This window comes from Staurois parvus, unplaced genomic scaffold (assembly GCF_062004578.1).
Source record: "Staurois parvus isolate SC_StPar_1 unplaced genomic scaffold, SC_StPar_1.0 ptg000029l, whole genome shotgun sequence".
Taxonomy (NCBI): Eukaryota; Metazoa; Chordata; class Amphibia; order Anura; family Ranidae; genus Staurois; species Staurois parvus.
The window spans coordinates 277,809-300,918 of NW_028317825.1; the positions used below are offsets into that span (position 1 = coordinate 277,809).

General features: G+C 41.8%; 1 protein-coding gene across 1 annotated transcript in view; it reads right to left on the reverse strand.

Moving 5' to 3' along the window:
- CUNHXorf58 (chromosome unknown CXorf58 homolog) overlaps positions 1–23,110 on the reverse strand; it is a 54,326-nt gene that overhangs the window by 28,534 nt on the left and 2,682 nt on the right. Inside the window, exons 2-3 of the mRNA XM_089656897.1 lie at positions 11,180–11,305; positions 2,116–2,215 (exon numbers count right to left, since the gene is read on the reverse strand). Coding sequence (XP_089513023.1) covers positions 2,116–2,215; positions 11,180–11,305 — 226 coding nt within the window. The remainder of the gene's footprint in view (positions 1–2,115; positions 2,216–11,179; positions 11,306–23,110) is intronic.

Consider the following 23,110-nt stretch of genomic DNA (forward strand, 5'->3'; position numbering starts at 1 on the left):
AGACCCATATATGTGTACCAGCAGCGTCAAGGGGTTAAGAACTATCTACGGTGTAAAGAAGAACAAGGAGTCCCACATAGCCCTGATCTCAACATCATGGAATCTGTCTGGGATTACATGAAGAGACAGAAGGGTTCAGAGCTTCAGAAATCAGAGCTAATTATCTGGTAATGCACCAGGCATTTGCACCCTCCTGTGTGTTTTCTTTACAAATGAACATGTAGTTTCACAGGACGAATACTTGTGATTTGTTTTGTAAATACACCCCTAATGCCTTTTGTTGTGCAAATTAGCATCAACCCCAAGTGTTTTCTCCCACGATATTTGGAAAGGTGCTGCCGGGTAAGAAAGCTTACTGTAATAAAAGAAACACGTGTTTTATGCCATTTTTGTAGAGGTAATTCTTCAATTCTTATGAAAAGAAAACCTATTCGAACACCTTTGTATTAAGCTTAGTAGAGAACAAATAGCATGCCAGCATTGGCCTAGCACTTAACCTCCCTAGCGGTCTGATTATGTCCATATTTCTGTGCTCAAAGCGGTACTTTTTTTGCATGGAAATATGTTTTTTTTTTATTGTAGGCCTGTAATTTTTAGGAATAACTCACTGAAATCTGTCCGAACAAGAGTCTAGTAAACATCCCGGGTAGGATAAAACTTGAAACACGAAATCATAAATTATAATTTAATAAATAATCATAAAAAATAATAATATAATAATAATAAATTGAATTCAATAATATAATCAAACCAAAAACACTGAAATTTGAAATATAGCGCCAAGTTCACACATCACTGAGCAAAGTCGCAAAATCGTTTTCAGTGTCTGATGACGAATTTCCCCCACGAATCATTATCACTCAATTCTGCAAGTGGTTCTAATTTACTATCGCCGTTCTCTAGCTGGTCTAAAATTGCATTTGACCTAAAGGGACGCTTTTTGGACGCCATGAACTTTTCTCAGTTTCCAGGCAGAAAGAACAGTAAAAATGCAGGCAGGGCACAGGACAAAGCACTAGGGACAAAATGTATGTGAAATGGTTTGATACAGTAATGTTTTACTATGTGATTTAAGTGATTTTAGTGAATGTCACTTTTTGTCAATTTTCAAATTTCCCGCCGTTCCGTCCCCCGTACGTCCCGACGCTCGCAGGGGACGGAACCCAGATGACAGATGCCGGCATCCGCTGGATTACATTGCCAGGGACACTGCAGGAGGGACATCGCGGGAGCGCAGGACAAGGTGAGTGATCGAGGGATCGTAGAGCAGAGCCACATGGTAAGCCTGAGTGTAGCTCGGGGTTACCGCTTGTGGTGCTGAAACTTTACCCCGAGCTACACTCGGGAATACCGCCAGGGAGGTTAAAATGCTTACTAGACGTTTCGCGTACAGACACTTCTTGTGTTCCATAATAGTTTATTTAGGTACACTCCTAATACATAAACAGTAAATGCAGTAGTTCACACTCTCTAGATCGAAAATAAACTGTCACAGGGGTTGGTTTACTAAAACTGTAGAATGCAAAATCTGGTGCAACTGTGCATGGTAGCCATACAGCTTCTAACCTCAGCTTGTTCTATTAAAGTGGAAGTAAAGTGAATATCTCCTAAACTTGCATCGTTTAGGAGATATTCATGTAGTATGTAGCTGGTGATGTCACCGGCACATGCACTCTGAAGGGACGACACAGCGTGCCAGACCTTCAGAACTTCGTGCCGCAGCCGAGAGCTGCCACACGAATGCACAGTAGTGACATCATTACAACTCCGCACAGCACATTCATACTGCTGGAGTCCGTGAACCCAGAAGGAAGACCAGGGAAGATGGAGGAGCTATGGAGCCGTGGCAGTGCTGGAAGGCTTTCCTGTACAGGTAGCTCTGTCATAATGCACTAGTATGCGGTGCATACTAGTACATTATGACCTAAACCTGCAGGTTGGCCATTATTTAGATTTTTTTGGGGAGTGGTAAACTACTGTTTTAAGCTTTGACAAAAAAAAACATTGAAGCCAAATGCTTTCTAAGCAAAGCTGCACCAGATTTTGCACTTTACAGTTTTAGTAAATCAACCCCATAATGTCATGAAGAGTATTTACCATATAATGCATACTTACAGCAGCTCGGATGGCATGTTTAAGTAGCTTAAAAATTTTTCTGTTGTGGTGACATCTCCACACTCTCTGAATACAGATGGCTGCAACTCCCACTTCCATCCTAGGCAAAATAAAAAAATGTGAATCCTGGATGAAAATTATGTAGATCTTGTGTTAAAATAAAAAAAAAACAAAAACAGACTCCTTAGTCTTACACCCTATTATGAGCAGAACTCTGTTAACACTTATCAGTTTACAGCATTGTGTGAACTTAGGTGAGGAGGTCAAAATCAATGTGGAGGGACAGCTGTTGAATAGATTGATGTGTACAGCCAGGGTGCCCATACAAAAATCAAAATGTGGCTGGTTCCTGCTGAACTTCAATTCATGTATTGCCGGTCTAAAGAGATATAAGGCTGGAGCTACACTGGCAAATACATTTGCTCAGAGATTTAGTTTCTTGTTTGCATTACCTCACTTCCAGCACACTTAAAGTGGTTGTAAAAAGTAACCAGTTTTTTTGCCTCAATGCATTCTCTACATTAAAGTAAAAATCCTTTTAAGTGCAGCTTCCCCCGCAGCTCCCCCCCCCCCCTTAAATACTCATCTGAGCCCGATCTCGGTCCAGCGCTGTGCAAATCTGCAGAAGCTCCTCTCCTCTCTCCCAACTCTTACAGGTTTGGCTGAGAGCAGCGGGAGCCTTTGACTCCTGCTGCTGTCAGTCAAAACCTGTGAGCAGGGAGCGGGGCCAAGCCAGGCTGTGTGTCTGGATCTTTTTCAACCGGGGTGCCTTGAGGTTTCTTCAAGGGTGGCTTGGCAAAATGCCTCAAAATGTATGTACAAGCAACCGGGTGGAACAAGCCTGCCTTTTAGTTACACAAAGCCATGAGTTTTCATTGTGCATCATTACAATCTTCTAGCCGCCGGCGTCCTGACAACCAATGACATGATCAGGTGATAAGGTTGCCTGCACAGCATCCTTGTTTGACCCTCCCCTGCCCCTCTCCATCAGTGCTGGGGTCACATTAGCTCAGCGATGGAGAAAAACTGAGGGAGAAGAGAAACACTGGAATACTACTCAGTACCAGTGTGCAAAAGTGTGTTTGCTTTGGAAGAATAAATCATCTCTAACATTGGGTGCCCAACATGTGTGGATGTTGCTATGTTATATAAAACAATTAGAATAGTTGTTTACATTTTAGAATTGGGTGACTCAAGACTGTCCACAATTTTAAAGGGTGCTTCGGGACTGTCCATAAAATTTTAAAGGGTGCCTTGACTGAAAAAAGGTTGAGAAACACTGGTCTGGATAGAAGCAAACAGCCGGCTAGGGAGCACACATGCACAAGTAACCACCATAGGAAGCGGATTCCTATGGTGGGCATTTGGTGGGGAGAGGAGCCAGAAGAATAGGCGGGGGACCCGGGAAGAGGAGGATTGGGACTGTTCTGTCCAAAACCATTGCACATAGCATATAAGTATGACATGTTTGTTATTTTAATGAATAAAATCTCCCAAGCTTTACAATCACTTTAATGTGCTGCTAAAAATGATAGCCAATAGTATTAACTACATACCAGAGAGATCATCATATAAGATTACTCACCATTGTTGCCCATGGCCAAGAAGTCAAGAGCTCAGCTGAGCTCCACTTATACCTTTAAATATCAACTTTAGGTGAACTAAAGAAGGTTAGGTCCATATACTGTATATTCAGGTATTTAACAAAACATATTCAAGCTATAAGTTATATAATGGATATAGGCTGAAAGTGCACACTCTCAGGTTTAATTTGAGGGTACGTGCATCCAAATTGAAGGAAGGGTTTAGGAATTTCAGCTCATAAGAGTAGCCATCCCCTCTTTTTCAAGGGACCAAAAGTAATTGGACAATTGAATCAAAACCTGTGTTGGGGACTTTCACAAGGAGTGGACTGAGGCCGGAGTCAGTGCATCAAGAGCCACCACACACAGATGGATCCTGGACATTGGCTTCAAATGTCGTATTGTCAAGCCGCTCCTGAACAACAAACAACGTCAGAAGTGTCTTATCTGGGCTAAAGAAAAACAGACCTGGTCTGTTGCTCAGTGCTCCAAAGTCCTCTTTTCTGATGAGAGCAACTTTTGCATCTCATTTGGAAACCAAGAACCCAGAGTATGGAGGAAGAATGGAGAGGCACACACTGCAAGATGCTTGAAGTCCAGTGTGAAGTTTCCACAGTCTATGTTGATTTGGGGAGCCATGTCATCTGCTGGTGTTGGTCCACTGTGCTTCATTAAGTCCAGGGTCAATGCAGCCGTCTACCAGGAGATTTTGGAACACTTCATGATTTCTTCCACAGACGAGCTTTATGGGGATGCTAACTTCATTTTCCAGCAAGACTTGGCACCTGCCCACACTGCCAAAAGCACCAAAACTTGGTTCAATGACCGTTGGATTACTGTGCTTGATTGGCCAGCAAACTCGCCTGACCTGAACCCCATAGAGAATCTATGGGGCATTGCCAAGAGAAAGATGAGAGACATGAGACCGAACAATGCAGAAGAGCTGAAGGCCGCTATTGAAACGTCCTTGTCTTCCATAACACCTCAGCAGTGCCACAGGCTGATAGCTTCCATGCCACGCCGCATTGAGGCAGTAATTGCTGCAAAAGGGGCCCAAACCAAGTACTGAGTACATATGCATGCTTATACTTTTCAGAGGTCCGATATTGTTCTATGTACAATCCTTGTTTTATTGATTGCATGTAATATTCTAATTTTCTGAGATTGTGGATTTGGGGTTTTCATGAGCTGTAAGCCATAATCATCACAATTATGACAAATCACGGCTTGAACTATCTTGCTTTGCATGTAATGAGTCTATCTCATATATTAGTTTCACCTTTTAAGTTGCATTACTGAAATAAATGAACTTTTGCACAATATTCTAATTTTTCGAGTTTCACCTATGTGTATATATATATATATATATATATATATATATAGATATATATATATATATATATATATATATACAGTTGCAAGAAAAAGTATGTGAACCCCGTGGGATTACCTGGAGTTTTGCATGAATTGGGCATAAAATGTGCTCTGAACGTCATCTAAGTCACAACAATAGAAGAACACAGTCTGCTGAACATAATACTACACAAACATTAGATGTTGCCATGGTTTAATTGCACATAACATGTAAACATTCACAGTGCAGGGAGGAAAAAGTATGTGAGGCCCTAGCTTAATGACTTCTCCCAGAGCTAATTGGAGCCAGGAGTGAGCCAACCTTGACTCCAATCAGTGTGATGATATTGGATGTGTTGCTGACAGCTGTCCTGCCCTTAAAAAACACACACCTGTTTTGGGTTTACTGGTTTCAAGAAGCACTGTCTGATGTGGACCATGCCTCGCAGAAAAGAGCTCTCAGAAGACCTACCATCAAGAATTGTTGACTTGCATGAAGCTGGAAAGGGTTACAAATGTATCTCCAAAAGCCTTGATGTTCATATGTCCACGGTAAGACAGACTGTCTACAAATGGAGAAAGTTTAGCACTGTTGCTACTCTCCCTAGGCGCGGTCGTCCTGTAAAAATGACTGCAAGAGCACAGCGCAGAATGCTGCATGAGGTAAAGAAGAATCCCAGAGTGTCAGCTAAAGACCTACAGAAATCTCTGGCACATGCTAACATTTTTGTTGACACATCTACAATAAGGAAAACGTTAAACAAGAATGGAGTACATGGGAGGACACCACGGAGGAAGCCATTGCTGTCCAAAAAGAATATTGCAGCACGTTTGAAGTTTGCAAAAGAGCACCTGGATGTTCCACAGCACTACTGGCAAAATATACTGTGGACAGATGAAACCAAGATTGAGTTGTTTGGGAAGAACACACACTATGTGTGGAGAAAAAAAGGCGCAGCACACCAACATCAAAACCTCATCCCCACTGTGAAACATGGCGGAGGGAGCATCATGGTTTGGGGCTGCTTTGCTGCCTCAGGGCCTGGACGATTGTTGTCATTGATGGGAAAATGAATTCCAGAGTTTATCAAGACATTTTGCAGGAAAACGTACGACCATCTGTCTGCCAACTGAAGCTCCGCAGAGGATGGGGGATGCAACAGGACAATGACCCAAAGCATGCAAGTCATTCAACAAAACAATGGCTGCAACAGCACAGAATACGCCTTCTGGAGTGGCCCAGTCAGAGTCCTGACCTCAACCCCATTGAAATGCTGTGGCATGACCTTAAGAGAGCGATTCACACCAGACATCCCAAGAATATTGCTACACTGAAACAGTTTTGTGAAGAGGAGTGGTCCAAAATGACTCCAGATCGTTGTGCAGGTCTGATCTGCAACTACAGGAAACGTTTGGTTGAGGTTATTGCTGCCAAAGGAGGGTCAACCAGTTATTAAGTCCAAAGGTTCACATACTTTTTCCTCCCTGCACTGTGAATGTTTACATGTTATGTGCAATTAAACCATGGCAACATCTAATGTTTGTGTAGTATTATGTTCAGCAGACTGTGTTCTTCTATTGTTGTGACTTAGATGACGTTCAGAGCACATTTTATGCCCAATTCATGCAAAACTCCACGTAATCCCAAGGGGTTCACATACTTTTTCTTGCAACTGTATATGAATATGATACAAATATTATGTTAAACCCAGATTGTTTAGTTGTTTTTCTTATAACAGCCAGAATTGTATGCCTAATCACACTAATCAAACATGAAATTATGGCTGTTCATGGATTTAAATGAAAAAAAATACGGACAGTGCTAGGTAATGTTGCTTTTCAGTAAGAATTTACAGCAGGAGCAAGCACCCTGGAGAGATCTAGCCAAACTACATGGAAGAGGTCAAAGCAAGGTCTCAAAAAGTAAGAAAGGTTTGAAGAATTCAGTGGTCAATAGTGAATAATGCAGAGTTCAGAGGTCAATAGTTTGTAACACAGAATGCAGGGTTCAGAATTAGGCAACACAAAGTTCCGAGGTCAGTAGTATGGAGTGCAGACTGCAGACATCAGGAGTAAAGCAGAGTGCAGAAGTAGTAGCATTTAACACACAGTGCAGGTGTCAGGACTAAGTAATGCAGAGTTCACCTGTCAGTGGTATATAACAAAATGTAAATATCGTAAGTAACACAGACTGCATCTGCAAAAGTAACAGATTTTAGGGGTCAGTACAATGCAATGCAGAGTGCAGGGATCAATAGTATGTAAATCAGAGTACAGCGGTAAGGAGCAACATAGAGGTCATGACTTAGTAATACATGATGTACAGTGCAGGAGTCAATAGTAATGCATAATGCAGCAGTCAATAGTGTGTAAAAAAGAGATCAGAGCTTACGAGTAAATAATGCAGAGAGCAGTGATCAAGAATATGTAACACAGAGTGCAGGGGTCAGTATAACATACCACACATCATCCTTCGCAAGCATAAACACCATCTTCCAGTACAAACATCTCCCCCTTGGCCAAAACATTCCCCAGCACATAATCCTCTTTTGCTTTATTCCCAAAATGTACTCACAAATCTCAGGTGTAGCAGCACCCAGCAGAGTGAGGAAAGTCCTCCCAGGTCTCCCCTTGGCTGTTTTATATGAAATGTCTGAGCATAGGGAAAACTTGGAACTTCCCTTGGCTCTGCAGTTCTCCTTGCCACTTTATCTAATGCAATGCTCATTTCCACTGTATCTAATGTCTGAGAGGTAGACGGATGAACTAGAGCCGGCATGACAAGGTCAAGATATACTCATCGCATGGTTGCGATCAAGCATTAACTGTTTGTATAACTAATATATTATTTATTTATTTCAGGTACTTATATAGCGCCGTCAATTTACACAGCGCTTTACATATATATTGTACATTCACATCAGTCCCTAACCCTCAAGGGGTGTACAATCTAAGGTCCCTAACTCACATTCATACATACACATACTAGGGCCAATTTAGACAGGATCCAATTAACCTACCAGCATGTCTTTGGAGTGTGGGAGGAAACTGGAGTTCCGGAGGAAACCCACGCAGGCACAGGGAGAACATGTAAACTCCAGGCAGGTGGTGCCGTGGCTGGTATTTGAACCAACGACCCTAGTCTTGCCAGGCAGAAGTGCCAACCATTTAGCCACTTGCATATATATATATATATATATATATATATATATATATACACACACACACACACAGTTGTGTTCAAAATAATAGCAGTCAGACATCACTAACCTGATCAATCACTGGTTTTGGTAGAAATGATATTTCTACATGGCAAATAATTTACTAGCAGGTGTAGTAGAGTAATAGAAATCCAACAGAGCCAACAGTCATGACATGCATGCTGCTGATTCTGTGTAATGGAATCACTAATTGAAAGGGGCATGTTCAAAACTAGAAAAGCTACAATTTCTGGGGAAATTGTGTGAAGTGTTCTTACCTCCACCAGTAGTCTACAACTGGAGTGGGCGGAATAACTGTTGTGTGGTTGGAGTGGCTGGAGTAACTGTTGTGTGGTTGAAGTAACTGTGGTGTGGGTGGAGTGGCTGGAGTAACTGTGAAAAAGTTGGACTGGGCAGAGTAACTTTATGGAGTGGGCAGAGTAACTGTGTGGAGTGTTTGGAGTGAGTAAAGATAGTGAACATTACACTAACCAATTGATTGATCAAATTTAAAAAGTGCACATGGCAAGCTTGATAGAGTGAGAAATGCATTTCAACTTTTATTTTTCAGCTCACACTCTAGCTTTTATCACTCTGCTGCCTGCTCACACACCTGGGTTCCTATGGCAACTCACTCTACAGCAAGGGCAGAGAAGAGCGGTTAAAAACAAACTGCTCCAACTTGCTCACTTCACTGGCGGTTGCCATCTTCAAACGGTTGTAGTTTAAAAATTATAAATCCTACACCGAAAAGCTTTATATTGTGAAAATCAAGACCCAGACCTACATTTTGATGCATAGTATGTCTCTGAAATATTAAAAATGAAGGCACAGTCACAGTTTAGAAATTGCCCTTCAAATTTGAGGTGGATAGAGTGGAGTTTCAATGAATGTCAATGGGCGGCGTGAGTTGCAAACAAATGGTCATATTGTGAAAACTAGCTGGACTACGGCTTAGCCGTGGATATTTTTAGTGGCAGCAGGGATAGCTGAACGTTTTGATATAAGATTTGTGTAGGTGGGCTTGAAAATGAGGGAGTGATGGCAGTTTAGAAATCATGTCCTGATTTTTCAGCTCACACTCTAGCTTTTGTCAGCTCCCACTCTAGGTTTGAACATTCCGCCATTCATTCCTATGGGACCAATTTCACCACAAAAACGCTGATATTTCGTGAACCATTCGGCGAAACGTTTCACAAAGTAATAGCACACCAATCGGGAACAATCCGCACGTTTTGGTATATTACTGTCTATGTAGTGTAAAAACTGTGGGAGGAGTTAGGGTGGTAAATTTGGCTATAATAATAAGAATATATATGTGAGATAACAGTAAGTGGTCTTGCCATGCAAGAACACTTAATAATAGCAGTGAGGAGTTCTATTAGTGAGGTCATTCATTCTTTGAAAAACAGGTGGCAATTATTGACCTTATTTAAGGAAGGAAGGCAGCAAATGTTGTACATGCTGGTTACAGTGCATTTCTCTCTGAAATTCTGAGGAAAATGGGTCGTTCCAGACATTGTTCAGAAGAACAGCGTACCTTGATTAAAAAGTTGATTGGAGAGGGGAAAACATATAAAGAAGCGCAGAAAATGATAGGCTGCTCAGCTAAAATGATCGCAAATGCTTTAAAATGGCAACCAAAACCTGAAAGACGTGGAAGAAAGCGAAAAACTACCATTCGAATGGATAGAAGAATAGCCAAAATGGCAAGGACTCAGCCAACAATCATCTCCAGGAAGATCAAAGAAGGTCTAAAGTTACCTGTGAGTACTGTTACAATTAGAAGACGCCTATGTGAAGCCAAGCTATCTGCAAGAAGTCCCCGCAAAGTCCCACTGTTGAAAAAAAGTCGTGCTGAAGAGGTTACAATTTGCCAAAGAGCACATTGACTGGCCTAAAGAGAAATGGCGTAACATTTTGTGGACTGATGAAAGTAAGATTGTTCTTTTTGGGTCTAGTGGCCGGAGACAGTTTGTCAGACGACCCCCAAACACTGAATTCAAGCCACAGTACACTGTGAAGACAGTGAAGCATGGTTGCGCAAGCATCATGATATGGGGATGTTTCTCATACTACAGTGTTGGGCCTATTTATCGCATACCAGGGATCATGGATCAGTTTGAATACATCAGAATACTTGAAGAGGTCATGCTGCCTTATTCTGAAGAGGAAATGGCCTTGAAATGGGTGTTCCAACAAGACAACAACCCCAAACACACCAGTAAACGTGCAACATCTTGGTTCCAGACCAACAAGATTGACGTTATGGAGTGGCCAGCCCAATCCCCGGATCTTAATCCAATAGAAAACTTGTGGGGTGACATCAAAAATGCAGTTTCTGAGGCAAAACCAAGATATAGAGAAGAACTGTGGAATGTAGTACAATCATCCTGGGCTGGAATACCTGTTCACAGGGGCCAGAAGTTGGTTGACTCCATGCAACACAGATGTACAGAAGTTCTCAGAAACAGTGCTTATACAACTAAATATTAATTAAATGATTCAAAGGAAAGCAAAATCTTCAAACATATTTTAGTTTATATAGTGAATGTTTGAGTTTGTAAAGAAGAATACAAACACTGACATTATTTTGAACAGTCTAATATTCACTTTTCTTCAATTTTTTTAGAGGAACAACACAAATTTGATATATTTTTCTTCATGTTTTGATTTGGAATAGAATGTGTAGTGTTCCCAATGCATTTGTGTGTATGGAAATAAAACCTATTAGAAGGTGTTTGAGCTTTATTCACTTTTTTCAACACACTACTATTATTTTGAACACAACTGTATATATATATATATATATATATATATATATATATATATATATATATATATATATATATATATATATACACACATGCAAGATAATGCATTTGTATATTTTTTACATATTGAAACATGCCATTACTTAATACTTACATATTTGCTATCTTTGATTGATTTGTTTTGTCATGATACCTAGTTGCTGGTAGAGATTCTAAAGAGGCACTTGTAGGAAGACTGACAGAGATGGATGTACCTGACATAGCAGATAAATTCATGTTGCTGAAACAGGAAGGTAAAAACACTGAAATGTCAGTGAAGAAAATAATACTGGTACAATAAATGTATTCAGAATATACACCATGCATTTCTTGAAAGGCATCATACATTACTGGATTTACATATGGCTCCCCTAGAAAGTATAAGAAGGGCCAGGCATAAATCAAGTTAAGATGTTCACAATATACAGTATATGAAAACAGGACAAAAAGATGTTTAAGAAGCATATCCATTTGATCATTCGCAGTGACCACTCTTTTAAACTCCAGGCAGGCCGGTGCTTCCACTAGGCAAAACCAAGGGCACATTGTCATCTAGCGGCGCCTGGGCACAACACAGGCCATCACTCTCTCTGTGTGGGACACAGCCACATCATGAATGATCCTCCAGCTGAGGGGAGGGGCGGCAGAGGGGAGAAAGAAAGGACAGAGGAAGATGCCGCGTGTCTGGAGCCAATGTAGCCACTCCTTTCAGTGTTCCTCTCAGACTCAGTCCCTTACTACAAGCCAGCCGCTGATCACTGTGGAGTTCCAGCCCCCTCTTCCCATTCATCAGCTGAGGCGGAACTGCACCTGCACAGGAAGTTAATGTCTGACTCTGATGTCTCATGTCTGTGTGAGTATGACCAGATCAGCCATCCATCACATGTGCAATGTGTCAGTGAGTGATGATATCCTCACGATCCCAAAGACTGCTCTTCTAGTGCCCGCTGGCCTGCTAATCTGTGTCAGTGTTGGTGGGGGTGTGTTGTGTCACATCTGTCACTGTGTGGGATCGCTCAGTTGAGGTGTTCTCTGTGTGTGGGGTGGGCTGCCTGCTGTCACAGCATTTTATCTCCCGCCATTTGCCTGGGGAATTCCTGCCTGGGATCTGTCAGTGTGGATCCATCATCCTCCATAAAGTCCGTCCGTGACACAGATTTTGTCTTTAATATTGGTGCTGGTGGCATCTTATGGCACTTATTATTGCAAATTAAAAGAAATTTAGCAGTTTCATGTTTTGTTGATTTAATATTCTCTACTGTTTTTAAACATGTTTTTTGAGGGGGGGGGGGGGTGCAAGTAGCTGGTCTTGCCTAGGGTGCAAAATAGTCTAGCACTGGCCCTGACTCCAGGTCACAAAGAAGTCCCAAGACTGTTACACCACTTGCAGTAAAACTGAATAGGTTCCACTTCAATTTATGAAAACTGAAAAACAGCCTAGAATTCAGACAGTGTCCATTGGAAGTACAAATTCAGACAATGTCAGCAGACATGACAGAATCCATTTTGCACCATGCACCCATACAGACAGGGCAAGAAAGACACTGTTGCCACCTGGGGATCCTGCCATCTCACATCAGTGTCCACATCACTGCCTTCCAGGGGCTGAATACCTTAAGGCACCTTAAGTGCTTTGTTTACTGAGGCAACCTACATTGCTGCAGTAAACAAAGCTCCTGTACTTTTCTTCCCAAGATGTAGAGAAGAAAAACTAACAGGTGTGAAGAGTGAATACTGGTAAACCTCCTGCTGTGCATTGTTATGCGTTGTCCAACAGAAATGGAGTAAATACAGTGTTTCAGAAAAAAAAATGGAAAGTTTATTCCAGAATGGGTCCCAAAAAACACAGTGATCCAAAATCTGCCGTGAGGAGATATGTTCTATCATCGCTGAATAATAAGGCGCACAAGAAAGATGTTAAGGTTGTAGCAATCGTGCGCACAGATATGGATGCGGACATCCATGTTGCTAAAGATCCTCCATCTTGTGTCGTTCTCACTCCAAATCAGTCCCTCCCTTTTTGTTGTATTGCATGTGGTCTGTGTGTGTGCTGAGTTCAGGAATGCATCGGGCACAGCTGGATACACTTCATGGTTGTAAACCCAATTAGCTGGTGCCATAGTGTCTGTCAGACTCTTGCTCTGAGCTGATCGTAAAGCTATAAACCCATCAGTCACTGGAGTTGACATAGCAGTAAAACCTACATCCCATCTGAAACCACTTTTTCATACAATTTCATAACTTAAGATAGGAAATACGTACAATCAAGCAAAGCATATATTCAGATAGGTCATTTTAATACAAGTCACCTGATACCTTACATCCCTATATTATGTCTACCCGAGAGCAGAAAGCAATATCTCTTTAACCGCCCCAAGCAGATATGTCATATTTAATGTCTGGACGTTCAGAATATCATTCTGCATATTATCCTACCAGTGGATAGGATGCTACATGTACCTATGGAAGGTTATTGACCCTGGTATAAACTTGTGAGGGATTTGGGTCACAGCCTGGGTTTCCGCCTAAACCCCCTCCCCACATGAGGCGATTGGCCCTTGGATTCAGAGACACCCTCTGCTGGGGGACTAGAAAAAGGCTGTCAGGCCTGAGAGAGGTAAGATGAAGAAATCTCCCTTTTAACATCAGGAACTAACTTTGGGAGAAACGGTACCCTTTTGTTCAGGACACTTGAATCTGCTTAAACCAGGACTCTGGCAAGTATTCTACTTCTCTAAACTTATTTCTGTTATCTCTCTGATTGTGTTATTGCTCTCTGTATTTATATATACTGTATATATTGGCTACATCTTTTTCTGTAAATATTTTTATTGCACCATTTTGACCTTTTTAGTAATAAATCCTATTTTCTGAAAAGTGTTGAACTGTTTCTAAAGCTCTTTAATGCAAACTAAGAATCCCTGTCTCTGAAGAGTGCTACTGTGTGTTTTAAACTTCTGCATACATCTGTCTGCGGTGACTGTGTGTATACAGACGCTTATTCAAACATCATGGTGCTACTACTAAGATTGGTGAGTTTCCTCCTTCTCTGTACAAAAAAAGGTGGTGGTGGCAGTGTGAAGGGTTAATTGCGTAATAACCTGACCCAGTAACAATCGCTCTCAGGCTGCGGCACATAGATTGTGGTCCAGTGAGCTGGAAAATCTTTGGGCAGGGTGCAGCTGCGCGTGGCATTGTTACGCACGTGACAGCACAGTTTTAGATTGGCTAGTCCTTCGGTCATGAGTTGGTGGGAAGGGCTGGGGGTCTGACACCGCGACCGTCACATAAGGTGTTTTTTGGATAATTGACTCATGCCAGAATTCACTTCTCAGTTCTCTGCTAAGCGCCACAGGGACTTGTTTTCTTTGATATTGCTTAGTCCCTGGTCACCCATGTGCTATTTTACACACGTTGGTTAATGCTAAAAATATACAGTATATATGTATATTAAAAATATATATAGATATATATATATATATATATATATATATATATATATATATATATATACACCATTTCATGTTCAACCCTATACTAAACCCTATAAGCAGCTAGCACTCAAAACCAAATAACCGGGGGCTCCTGACGAGGTCCGAGTGATGTAACGAGCAGGACAGAGACTGATATTACACTAGCCAGAAGTTACGTACACATCTGTGCCCACATGATTTTCCTGTATGTCAGTACCTAGGCAAGCTGCTGAAGAGAGAGGTCTTTACATTAGGCTGTTTATGTGTGCTGAATGTGTGTACAGAATGTGTGTCTTGCTTTCACTTATGTATGTGTTTTTCCTCACTGGATGGAGGGTGTGGGTCCTCGGAGCTGCCCTGACATCTAGGGGGAGGATGTGTGGTCCTTAGGTTCCTTCTCCCCCAATCCCTGGGGGGGGGGGGTCTCTCTTCCGGAGAGCACCTTGCCAAGTACTTGGTGGTCGGCTTCAGCTGATCACAAGGAAAGGAGTCCTCCAGGCCTTTTGGCCAGGTGGACCATGTCGGAAACCCTTTGTTCCTGTCATGAGCCTTATGCCTCAAGGGATTAGGGTAGAGGTCCTACCCCTTCGGGGGGTGGACTAAAAACACACCCCTAAGTGCAATTTGTTGTGTTGGTGTTTTTGCACTTTTGTTTGCACCTCTGTGGATTCAAAAAAAGAAAAAAAAGTTTAAAAAAAAATGTGTGCAGAATGCGAGTGCACCCTACATGTGTGTTTCTTTCTATTATAAGTTTAATAAATGTTAAATTTTTACACTACAGGTGAAACTCGAAAAATTAGAATATATTACACCCCTTAGTGCACTTTTTCGTGTGGTGTTCGCACTTGCACTTTTTTTGTGATCACTTACGGGTTTTTCGTTCTAGTTTGCACGTTTGCGGACTTAAAAAAAAAATAAAAAAAATAGTGGAGTTTGGAGTGTGACTGTTTGAGGTTGTGGACAGGTGTCTTTTATACTGATAACAAGTTCAAACAGGTGCCATTGATACAGGTAATGAGTGCAGGACAGAGGAGCCTCTTAAAGAAGAAGGTACAGGTCTGTGAGAGCCAGAAATCTTGCTTGTTTGTAGGTGACCAAATACTTATTTTCCACCATAATTTGCAAATAAATTCTTTCCAAATCAGCCAATGTGATTGTCTGGATTTATTTTCTCATTTTGTCTCTCATAGTTGAGGTCTACCTATGATGCCAATTACAGGCCTCTCATCTTTTTAAGTAGGAGAACTTCCACAATTGGTGGCTTACTAAATACTTTTTTGCCCCACTGTATCTGCACACATCTGCAGGAATCCATAGATTCTTGCTAAATGTGTGAAATATTACTGCACAACTTGATGACACCAAACTGTGCAGTGGAATAACGTCCTTACAGGATGTCTTCAACTTATAAGCTGACCTCAATGCACTGTTTAATTGGGCAACTATGTGGCAAATGAGGTTTAATGTTGATAAATGTAAGGTTATGCACTTGGGGGCTAAGAATATGCATACATCATACATACTGGGGGGGTACAACTGGGAGAATCAATGGTGGAGAAGGATCTGGGAGTTCTGGTAGATTACAAGCTTAATACTGGCATGCAATGCCAAGCTGCGGTTTGTAAAGCGAGCAAAATCCTCTATTGTATTAAAAGCGGTATAGACTCCAGAGAGAGAGATATCATATTACCCCTGTACAAATCATTAGTAAGACCTCATCTGGAATATGCAGTTCAATTTTGGGCACCGATTCACAAAAAGAACATTGGGGAACTGGAGAAAGTACAGAGAAGGGCAACCAAACTGATACGAGGCATGGAGGAGCTCAGCTATGAGGAAAAATTAGGGGAACTGAATTTATTCTCTCTTGAGAAGAGGAGATTAAGGGGGGATATGATCAACATGTATAAATACATCAGTGGTTCATATAGTGAACTCGGTGTAGAGTTATTCACCCTGAGGTCATCACAGAGGACAAGGAGGCACTCTTTACGTCTGGAGGAAAAGAAATTTAATCTCCAAACACGGAAAGGTTTCTTCGCAGTAAGAGCTGTGAAAATGTGGAATAGACTCCCTCAAGAGTTGGTTCTGGCCAGCTCAGTGGATTGCTTTAAAAAAGGCCTGGATTCTTTCTTGGATACACAGAATATAACTGGATACTAACATTTATAGGTAAAGTTGATCCAGGGAATTTCAGATTGCCTCTCAGGGATCAGGAAGGAATTTTTTTCCGAGCAGGAGCAAATTGGATCATGCTTTGCTGGGGTTTTTTTTTTGCCTTCCTCTGGATCAATTGTGAGTATAGGATTATAACTTTTTTTTTTATGGTTGAACTGGATGGACTTTTGTCTTTTTTCAGCCAGACTAACTATGTAACAACTCTCTGTTCCCAATTTAAATGTATAAGCTGCTGCCAAAACTGTCATGTATTCCCACACATTTAGTAACTTTGTATAAACGTGTAGTGCTACTTAGAAGGTAATCTTTACCTCCCAAACTAGTAACACAATCTCCCTAGTCCCTAATAAAGAATAATAAAAAAAAATGTTTAATAAACATCCTGTGTGCTGGAAATTAAATACAATATTAAATTAAAAGTGATTATAAACAATCCATATACATATTTTAATTTTCTTCAACCACTGTGATGAATATTACAGTATATGGTCTATTAGTATTGCAGTCCAAAATTTTATTTCAGTGTTCCACCATGAACACACTTCACCGGTAAGTCTTCAGTGCTACATGTGCTCTCCCCGCCAAGTGCATTAAATGCTCACCTCCAAATATTGACGTATACATCCAATTGGTCAATCACAGCCTTCTCTTTTTCAGGGTGAAAAACCTTGGTGTCCTCCTCTCCACTGTCTGGCATGTTAGTTGTCTCAGCCATATACAGGGGTTGAACAAAATTCTGGAAACAAGTATGGCAAAAGAACAAAATTGTTATCTAAGATGGTGTTGGACCACCTTTGGTATCCAAGATGGCCTGAATTCTCCTCGGATTTGATAAATATAAGTCTTGGATGGTGGATAATGGAATCTGATACCACTCTTTATGCAAAAATCCAGCTCAGAATCTGCGCAATGTCCTTTTGTATCTTTTGCTCATTTGACCATATCGACCGTGCCTATGCTTATCAGACAACTTTTTCCGGAAACTGTATATGCAGTCATGACCACTGATACTGTACCTCACGACACCCAAAAAAATCTGCAACTTCAGTCTCCGGCTAAGTGGGCACCAACAATTTGCCTTCTTTGAAGCTCAGTAAGCTCTTACATGGCTCTGTACTACTAGGAGAACATGCAGTGAATAAGGAAAGTAAGCCTTCCCACCTGTTAGCTAGGTGTCTCATCACACAGCAGAAGCAAAAGAATGTTACATCACTTCCACATTTAATGCAGAACATTTCCCCATTTTCACATATGCCAATCATGTAGTATTTCTATATTTTTGTCCAACCCCTGTACCTTTAGACTTCACAGCTCTCCAAACAACCTCCTTCCGAGTCACCATGCAATGTGCTCTAAATGAATGCAGTAACATCATAGTGCTTTCCATTAATAAAAACCATACACTTTAATAAAAGTAGCACGACGGCTTACAATTTCTGATCATTTTCGTTTGCATGACGGCAGTCTCTGACCATCCACTGTAGCACGACGGTGTTCTCTGGCCATTTCTTGTAGCGTGATGGTGATCTCTGACCATTTCCTGTGGAGTGATGGTGGTCTATGACTATCTCCTGCAGTGTGATGGTGATCTCTGACCATTTCCTGGAGCGTGTTGGTGGTCTCTGATCATTTCCTGTAGCATGATAATCTCTGACCATCTCCTGTAGCGTGATGGTGATCTCTGATCATCTCCTGTAGTATGATGGTGGTCTCTGATCATCTCCTGTAGCATGATGGTGGTCTCTGATCATCTCCTGTAGCATGATGGTGGTCTCTGACCATTTCCTTTAGCATGATGGTGGTCTCTGATCATCTCCTGGAGCGTGATGGTGGTCTCTGATCATCTCCTGGAGCGTGATGGTAGTCTCTGATCATCTCCCGTAGCGTGATGGTGGACTCTGATCATCTCCTGTAGCGTGATGGTGGTCTCTGATCATCTCCTGTAGCGTGATGGTGGTCTCTGATCATCTCCTGTAGCGTGACGGTGGTCTCTGATCATCTCCTGTAGCATGATGGTGGTCTCTGACCATTTCTTTTAGCGTGATGGTGGTCTCTGACCATCTCCTGTAGCGTGATGTTGGTCTCTAATCATCTCCTGTAGCATGATGGTGGTCTCTGATCATTTCCTGTAGCATGATGGTGGTCTCTGATCATCTCCTGTAGCATGATGGTGGTCTCTGATCATCTCCTGTAGCATGGTGATGGTCTCTGATCATCTCCTGTAGCATGATGGTGGTCTCTGATCATCTCCTGTAGCATGATTGTGGTCTCTGCCCATTTCCTTTAGCATGATGGTGGTCTCTGATCATCTCCTGTAGTATGATGGTGGTCTCTGATCATCTCTTGTAGCATGATGGTGGTCTTTGATCATCTTCTGTAGCATGATGGTGGTCTCTGATCATCTTCTGTAGCATGATGGTGGTCTCTGATCATCTTCTGTAGCATGATGGTGGTCTCTGATCATCTCCTGTAGTATGATGGTGGTCTCTGATCATCTCTTGTAGCATGATGGTGGTCTTTGATCATCTTCTGTAGCATGATGGTGGTCTCTGATCATCTCCTGTAGCAAGATGGTGGTCTCTGATCATCTCCTGTAGCATGATTGTGGTCTCTGACCATTTCCTTTAGCATGATGGTGGTCCCTGACCATCTCCTGTAGTGTGATAATGATGGTGCATTCTCTGTTTTCTCTACTATCACTTTCAGGGCACATTACCGTGCCTTGAAAAAGTACTCATACCCATTGAAATTTTCCACATTTTGTCATTTTACAACCAAAAACGTAAATGTATTTTATTGGGATACATGATTGTGAAGTGTGAGAAAAATGATAAATGGTTTTCAGAATTTTTTACAAATAAATATGTGAAAAGCGTGGCATGCATTTCTATTCAGCCCCCTTTACTCTAATGTAAAAAAGTAGGAAAACGTATGGATACATTTTCAAGGCACTGTATGTAGGGCCCTCTGGTGATGTCACAGGCAACACATAAAGTGTTGAATGTGCAGGAGTGATATCATCATGGCCTGGCCATTAAGTGCTGTTTCACACCAGTTGCAGTCCAATGTGTTTTTTTTCTGCATCAAAAATGCATGCACAGTGTTTTCCATGTATTCCAATGACCCTAGTTCACACCAGTGCAGTCAGTTCCAGTCAGTGTTCGATGCAGAAAAAAAAGTAGAACATGCTGCATTGTTTCTGCACAGAACTGTACTGGAACACAGCAAAACACATAAAAAATGCACCAGAATGGAGTGTGGTGTGAACTGTAATCAAAAACTTTTCCGAAACACATCCAGAGTGCATTTTTGTGGTGTGAACTGGCTTTCAAACAGCCGAACAGAGTGAACCCAGAAGGAAGACCAAGAGAATCATTTTCAGCAGATTTTAAAGTTATTGTAAAGTCTAAACTTTTTTTTACCTTAATGCATTATTTGCATTAATTTAAAAAATGTTTAGGTAGTAATATGCCCCTCCCCCTTCCCCGCTTTTACTTACTGTACCTTAGCCATCATTCAATCCAGCGCTGTGCCCATGTGCAGCGGCTCTATCCTCTCACTTCCTGGTCTCACAGGCTTTTCTGAGGCAGCAGGAGCCAGTAGCTCTCTCTTCTCTCAATCCAAGCCAGTGACGAGGGACCAGGGGCAGCACCAAGCCGAGCTGTCTGTGTCTATAGACTCAGGCAGCAGGGCTTGGGAGCAAGCAAGCAGCTTGCTATGGGGGCACTTGCATAAGAGGAGAAGCCAGGAGTACCAGTGGGGGACCCGAGAAAAGAAGGTTCAGGGCAATTCTATTGCAGAAAGCAGGTAAGAACAAACCTGTCTTGTTTTGTTTTTTTTTTTTGTTTTTTTTAAATTTAGCTTTTACAATCACTTTAATACTTCCTTATAGCCCAACCCAGGAAAATTTAAAGTCCTCCCTTTCAGTGGGGCTGTTTCTGTACTGCAAGAGTTAACTGCTCATTTCTGTCCTTTGGCATCCTCAGATCCAATGCAGGGCTATGGTCCCTGCTTCATTCTTGATGACATCAGAGGACCTTAGATTGCTGAAGCATAGGGAAGGAGAAGTTTACAGGGATCTGTCTAGCAGCGCTGAGGAGCCCACGGGAGCAGAGGATCGGGTAAGCCCAAACTCCTGTACCCAGCTCCACAGACATAAATGAGCAGTAACTCTTGCAGTGCCAATGCACCCCTACTGCTTTACTTTTCACAGAGTTCAAGTAAATTGACAACATCAAGTAAGCTGACCACCATTGGCACATAGGCTCCGACACCAGCTGACACTGGGTATTGTTGTAATGGCTGTGATGGAGGAAAAAGCAGTAAGAGATCACTGAGGAGGTGAGGATCAGTGGCCAGGGGGGAGCCTTAGGCTCACCACACACCTTACAATCTGCTTGTACAATCTTCTTAATGGTGGCCATACACACTTCTCTTTTTTTAACCTGATCAGTGTGTAATTCAATCAAACCAATCAAATCTGCAAACAATCAAATAGTCATAACTTCTCTTATGATCAATTCAGACTGAGTTTCGATCGGATTTAGTCAAAATGAGCTGATCAGCCAGGGTGGAATATTGTCCTTCGTTTTGCATCAGTCAGCAACACCGAGGTATTATGTTCATGAATATGATTGTGTTTTTACTGACTGGATTATGACGTTACATATTGGAAATAGAGATGCGATTGATAATTTACAATTGTATATTAACCTCTTCCCACAGATGTGGCGCATATATGCTGCATCTTGGGAGGTGGGCTTTAACTACTTCCAGTCCGGGCTATTTCACATGTAACAATCAGTTTTTTTGGCTAGAATAGAACCCCCAGATATTATCTATATAAATAATTTATTTTTTTAAATGTATTTATTTATTTTTACATTTTATTATTTATTTTTTTAAACAGAGGCCCTAGAGCATAAATTGGTGGGTTTTGAAATGTTTTATGTCACACGGTCTTGGCGCAGCAGTTTTTCAAACGCAATTTTATTGGAAAAAAATACACATTTTTAAATTTAATTTAAAAAAAAAAACACAATACATAACCTGTTTTTTTGTAAAAGGATGATGTTACACCAAGTAAATAGATACCAAACTTGTCACGCTTTAAAATTGTGCATGCCTGTGCAATGGCGACAAACGACGTAAATTTTATTATCCATAGGCAAAGCTTTAAAAGCCTTTACAGGTTTACCACTTTAGATTTACAGAGGAGGTCTGGTGCTAGAATTACTGCCCATGATCTGACATTCGCGGTGATAGCTCACATATGTGGCTTGATCGCTGTTTGCGCTGTTTTTTTTAATTATTAATTTTTAAAATTTTTACACTATTTCTTTCATTTTTATTTTTATCACTGTTATTGCTGTCACAAAGAATGTAAACATCCGTGTGACAGCAATAGGCACATGACGGGTACTCTTTATGGAGAGATCTGTGGTCTATAAGACCCCAAATCTCTCCTCTAAACTTAAAAGCATTCAAAAACACTAAGATCGGTGTTTTTGAATACTTTTATTTTTTAAAAATGGTGCTGTTTACTTCCGAATAAACTGGAAGTGATGTCAGGTCATTGTTTCCGGTTTACTGTAATGGAGAGCTAATCAAAGCCGATTCTGGCTGGTCTCTTGGGTCTCCTGGTGGGATAGGAGATCCTGAGAGAGCGGCGGAAGGGCCATGATTAAGGGGTTACCACCAATCCTCCTGTACAGGGCAGGGTAAATCAGATGTTGACAGGGAGGGTGACCGGCATGGCGGGGGTAAGGGGGAAGCGTCTGGAAAGCCCCTTTGATTGCTATTACAAGAGAGCCGACCGCTGGCTCTAAAAAAACATTACCGGGGTGCAGTGGCAGGCATCACTCCGGTATAACCACCGAAAGTCCAACGACATACTGGTATGTCACTGGACGGGAAGTGGAGTGGTGGCATACTTGTGTTCATTCGTAAACAAGACAAGAGCACGCTCCCAGCACAGCAACTAACATCTAACAGACAGCTCCTGATGCATACTTGTGATTGAGAACTTTCTGATCACGTGTCCACTATGACAGCCAATCACAGTGTTCACATGATTGGAACGCATGCCTCCGTCCCCCAGCATTGAGATCCATGTGTGGCATACATGGCCGTGGATAAGGGGGTACCAACAGTCCTCCTGTAGGGGCCCAGGTCAGCAGGGTGGCCCATGCAGATTGGTGAATTACATGTGGGCATGGCAGAGAAAGCCATACAATCCTCTGTATTGCTCTCTCTGCAGCAGCTGAAAGCTGTCTTCTTCTCTTCTCTCTCCCTTTGGTTTCAGCTGCTGCAGACAGAGCCATATAGGTGATTGGTTCCAATAATTCCCCCACACCCATCATTCTCCCTGTGCACCATATGCTCCCCCCTGCTGC